Below are 5,584 nucleotides of genomic sequence, written 5' to 3' on the forward strand. Positions count from 1 at the left end.
AGGGTGAAGTTTAGCCTTAACAATACCAGCTGGGAGCCCAACATTAATAAAGCACAGAGCCAACATCCATTGTTCCAGTCGTTTGAGACACAGTTGAGTCCTTATGGTCTCTAGAAATCAGACACAGTTTAGATCTCCCTACGCAGTTTGGAATCAGAAAATGGACAAGATCAAGTTACCCAATTGAAACTTTTTTTCTGCATTCACAGCTCAGCCTGTCAGGTTATTTGCTGACTGCACAGAGAAGTGACTGAAAATTCAGTGCAATACGCCACAGACTCCGAAACGCCAGGATGGTTACTTACAAGGCAGAGACAACGCGACCTGTTCCTATCTGACTGGTGTTAGAGGCCAACGAAAGCAGAGGGGAAAGAGCGTGGTTGGTGTAAACAGAGGAGCAGCCCGTGCTAGAATGAAACCAGGCCAGCTGCGCTGTTCCTCTGGCTGCTGAGGACACATCTTAAGATGTGCAAACACGTCAGCAGGGCTCAGACTCTGTGGAGATACTTGGCCGCTGCTACAGTATGTTATTATACCTTGACTTTACGGTGACGGGCTATGCAGTTGTTAATCACCAACTGCCTGGAAGCTTCAGCTGCACTGCCAGAGAAAAGTCAGGTTAGTTTGGAAATTCAGTAGAAAAACAAGTGATTAGAGAAAAGTATGAAATAAACAGGCTTCAGAACACAGAGCTGGGGCAGGAGGCATATCTGGCAAAGGGTCAGTCACAACGAGAGCATGCAAACCTCATCTGAACTTTAACCACAATGTTCTTGTACTGGTGAATTGAAGATGGAAGCTACCGATCTGTCCATTTCCAGGTCCCAAAGATCAGGGAGTTAAACCATGAATTCACAATCTGCACACATCTCTTCTCTTCTCCTTAGTTCTCTTCTTTTTTGGATTCTTCCTTAGGTGCTTCAGGAACCAGGATGACCTTTCCAACATTCTTCTTCTCTTGCATCTGCCTCATGGCATCTGCCACCTGGAAGCAACAGGGATCTGGTGAGACCCACAGGCACCACGCAGTGCGGTTGTGCCCTTCCTGCGCCCCTTGGTCCACCCAGACCAGTCTGAGGGCCACCCAGGAGAGAGCTTCCCCAGCAGTCCAAGGCAGTGCCAAGCATTTGGGTGCCTCTGCACAGATGCATTTTGGACAGAGCTGGGCAGCTACCCCAGCCTGCCCGTAGAAAGCTGTCCTCAAGAATTCACATAGACCAGGCGTAACACACACACGGATGCTCTGCTGCGCAAACCCTGGAAGAATGAAGTGTGTGTCACCACAGCTTCCTTTCCAAGCAAAGGGGAGCACTGCAGGAACCCATTCAACAGCCAGAAGGATAATGCCTCTACCATCTACACAACCACAGAACAATACATGCACAGATTTTTTTTTTATTATTAGTATTTTTAAGCAAAACAGCACCTGGGGCAGGCCTGGAATCAACAGATTTTTCCTTAAGCATTTGCATCAGACTAGTTCTCAGGTACTAACAGCAACTGATTATTACCAAGTCTTTTGCTCCCCTGCAATAAGTCCTACCCCAGCAAAGGATTTCCAAGGGAAGAACCTGACTCTGCCTGGACAGGCTGATGGAACAACACTGACCACAGCAGAGCTGCTGAAAAACCTGCCGCTGCCGTCCAACACCCTCATTCTGCTTCACTGCCTGGGTTCTTTTTTAACGATGGAAGGGCAGCAGCAACGGTCCCAGCTGTCTGCTTAATTACAGAACGTAGACTCAGGGCGGTCCCCAGTCTGATGCACAACCCAGCCCCTCTGTGGGCTGCTGCTGCCCGCGGAGCGCAGCTGAGCACCCGCACTATTCCACCGGGACGCTGTCTGGCACTGCCCAGCTCTGTGCACTGGAGCAGAAGAGCCCAGCCACTTTACTCCCCCGTAATATCTTAAAAGGAAAATGGCACTGGATGCCTGAGAGCAGATGGTTATTAAACATTTGCAACAGTTCGGCCCCCGTGAACAAGGTGCTCACACTGATCCAGAGCTCACTGTGCAGAAAACAATTGCCCAGTAACTTCTGGGTGCTGCCAGCCTGTATGTTAGCTCAGACTTACCTGATCAAAGGGCCATACGGAGTCTATTTTGGGCTTGATTTTGCCTTGACTGTAGAGGTTAACCAGCTTGGCTACAACACCTCCGACAAGCTCAGATTCTTCATCCATATATCCCAGGTGGTAGCCACACACAGCCTTGTTATGGTGGAGGAGCTGCAAGGCATTGATGCTGAACTGGTTCCACCAGGTTTTAGCCATAGCCATGAGGTTCTTCTTCTGCCCAGTGAGCAGGTTCGCTACCCCTAAAAAGAAGGCAAGCCACAGATGAGCTGGAATCAACACAACGGGAGAGGCAGCGGACGTCCTGTGAAGCAGCTCAGGCAATATGCAGAGTCACAGCCGCTCACAGAGTGACGGAGGACAGCGGTGAGAACGGGATCACATCAGGATCTGCCCAGTTGACCTTCAGCGGAAACAGGCACCTGCCTCAGCCTCAAGATATGCAGAATTTGGATTATTGGCACCCATATATTGCAAAAATGTAGAACAACTCCTCTCTTAGGAGGGCAGCAGCAGCGCAGCTCGACTGGAGTGCTGGCAGAGGCCAGAGAGGGTTACCAGCCCCATCCAGGCAGGACAGCACTCCCCTTCTCCCACAGCCAGGCTTTCTCAGGGGAGCCACACGCCGCAGTGGCCGGGACAACAGAAGCAGCACAGTGGTGCGAGTGTCTGGAATCCCACTGGGGGCTGTGTGGGGGCTTTGTCTACAGGACAAAAATCACAGTGTTTCAGGGCTGGGTAATGGAGAGATAAGTATTCAGTAGCCTCAAACCTCATCACCCACACATCCTCTAGGAGAAAAGCAAGGCTCTATTAGTGCTGTGCATTAAGTCAGCCTGGACAAAGCAGCTGTGCCAGCGTTTCTCCGTGAGGACATTCCAGCTTCCCCTGCAGGCACCAGCTCGTACCCGAAGAGAGATCTCGCCACAGGAGGGTAGAGCCTGGGAGCCTGTGACCAGAGCGCTCCGGACAATGCACAGATCTCACTCCCCTCAGTGCCTCACCCAGGCGAAGCACCCTAAGGACCTCTGCAGAATAACGGAACTACACCACACACAGCGCAGTCAGCAACAGCGCTGCTCCCTCGCAGCTGTGCGTCCAGGCACGGAGCAGCGGGGAGCGTTCCCTGCAGATCCACGGCCACCCTGCCATCACAGGTCGCTCCCATGCAGGGGCTGGGGTTTGGGCACGCTGCTCCCACTTACCATAAGTGATGAGTTTGCCCATCGGCTTCAACAGGTTAAATGCTTTGGACGTATCGGATCCTCCCAGGGGGTCCAGGACAATGTCAACACCTAGAGGGAATTGAAAGTAACTACAAGTTTCTTTCCACTTGAAAGAAATGCAGGACAGTTGTAGAAGTTCCCCACCACACAGTACCTTTGGGAGAGATTTTCCGGACCTCCTCTGCATAATCCATTGTTCTGTAATCAATGGGGTGAGCGACTCCGCTCTCCTTGAGGGACTCATGCTTGGAGGCAGATGCTGTGCCAAAAATAGTGACATTTTCTACAGTCTTGCACAGCTGGATGGCAGCAGTTCCCACACCACCTGAAAACCATCAGTGAGAAAGAGTTAGAAGCAAACAGACCAGTGGTCAGAAAAGCCTCTGGAAAGGTAAGTTACCCCTTCCTGTCCGGATGGCACAGTGCCGGGAGGGTAAGGAACAAAGGCTTTGCCTGGCGCTGGCTGACGCCTGTGACACACACTGGGGGAGACCGACCCCGGTTGCCGGGAAATGGGTTCAGCATGTGCCAGCGCCTGGGTCAGCGTGAAGCTTACATCTCTGGCAGGCAACATTTTGTTAGTCCAGCCCCGTTCTGATTGCTTCCCCGCCTGTGCCACCGACTCAGAAGCTGCATGTTGCGGCCAAGAGGTGAGGCCAGCATGGGCTGGCACAAACTGTTTACCTGCAGCCATGTGGATGAGGACACTCTGGTTGGGTCTCAGGTTTCCAAAGTCAAACAGGATCATGTAGGCAGTGATGTAGTTGACAAGAAGAGCAGCCGCTTCCTCGAAGCTCATCCCTTCAGGCATCAGGAAAGTGTGACTGGCTGGCACGTTCACAACTTCTTGCCAGAGCCCTGACCTAGCCAAGACCATTACCTTATCACCAACCTAAAACCAAACAGAGGACAAGGCAGTCTGAAACAAGCCGCAGGCTAGCAGGAATCACCGCACCCTTGCCCTCTGTATGCCGGAGCCAGGTACACGTGTGCCGTTCTCTCTGCGGGGTCTGCAGGGACTGCAGCACCCCAGGCTTGGGCGGGAGCCCGCAGCCTGTGCGCCACTCGTCAGGCAAACCGTCCCACAGCACAGCACCTCTCATCACAGACCTGGGTACACACCAGGAGCCCCAGAGGGACCGCAGGCGCCCCAGACTCCCGCTTGCACCCAGCATGCTGCTTGACAGCCAGCTGCCCAAACCAACGCTCCCCAACGAGGTGAGAGGGATGGGGGCCGTGTCCTGCCCTCCCTGCCCAAGCTGGGAGCAGGAGCCTGAACACCATGAAATATTACTGCTGTCCCTGCAAGCATCATTCCGCCAACAGGCGGGAGGTGTGGGGCAACGCTTAACAGGATCAACCACGGAAAAAGCATGTCCAACCAGAGGAAAACCCCCCAGGACTATGCCTCAGGCCTGAAGCATGAGACATCCCCCAAAGTCTGCTCTTATCCCACTGGGCACGGAACATCTGCTCTCTTTGTAACGGGACAGAGACATCACAACACCAAGCAGTCGTACCAGCAAGCAGACAAGAGGCAGAGCCAAGGCAGTGAGCAGAAAGGCTGCTCGGTGTGTGGGTTTGGCATTTACACTTGAATAAACCAAGATGTTTTCCTGGAGAGGAGGGAATCATCTCTGATACAGCGGGGTTTTTTGAGACACTTTGTTTTGCTGGTTGTGTACCCAAGAATTATCTTAAAGCATCATAATTGCAACAGCTCTAAACCCAAAGGTCTGGCACACACAAAGCTGACTCCTCTGTCCCCCTGTGTTGCTAGAAATGCAGCAGCCACACGCTTGCAGGCCACAAACCCAGCACCAGGAGCAACGAACCTACTCGTGCCCACACCTCAGCACCCTCAGATGGCTCTGGACCCCTCTGCAGCGGCCGGAGCTGTTTCCTTCCACGTTCATGTAATTTAAGAGCTCTGTCACAAACGTATTCTGAAATGGCACAGTCATGCTTTGGCCCAACACCCGCTAGCACTCGCCACAAACAACAAAATTTTGTATGCCCAAATACACCTGCCAGTGCCCACAGAACACGACCGCTTCCAGCTTTTCCCCACAGCTCCAGACCCCGCAGACCCCGGCCCTCAGGGTGGGCGGGCAGCGATGCTCCCGCCGTCCCAGCCCTTCGCGGGGCGAGGGCAGCCGGGCCCCGGGCAGCCGGGCGGGACGGGGATGGGCAGGGACAGGGATGGGGACGGGCGGGGACACCCTGCCCACGCAGCCCCTTTCTCACGGGACTTTGTCCGCTGCTCCGCCGCCGCGGGCGCC

At 53.6% G+C, this 5,584-nt stretch overlaps 1 protein-coding gene across 1 annotated transcript in view; it reads right to left on the minus strand.

Annotated features, from left to right (window-relative positions):
- Positions 1-712: 712 nt before the first annotated feature.
- Positions 713-5,584, minus strand: part of VAT1 (vesicle amine transport 1) — a 17,802-nt gene continuing 12,930 nt past the window's right edge. The window contains exons 4-8 of the mRNA XM_009879932.1: positions 3,987-4,194; positions 3,457-3,627; positions 3,282-3,371; positions 2,077-2,318; positions 713-985 (exon numbers count right to left, since the gene is read on the minus strand). Of these exons, the coding sequence (XP_009878234.1) occupies positions 884-985; positions 2,077-2,318; positions 3,282-3,371; positions 3,457-3,627; positions 3,987-4,194 (813 nt within the window). The 3' untranslated portion in view covers positions 713-883. The remainder of the gene's footprint in view (positions 986-2,076; positions 2,319-3,281; positions 3,372-3,456; positions 3,628-3,986; positions 4,195-5,584) is intronic.

Source organism: Charadrius vociferus, unplaced genomic scaffold, assembly GCF_000708025.1.
Source record: "Charadrius vociferus isolate BGI_N301 unplaced genomic scaffold, ASM70802v2 scaffold730, whole genome shotgun sequence".
In the NCBI taxonomy this organism is placed as follows: domain Eukaryota; kingdom Metazoa; phylum Chordata; class Aves; order Charadriiformes; family Charadriidae; genus Charadrius; species Charadrius vociferus.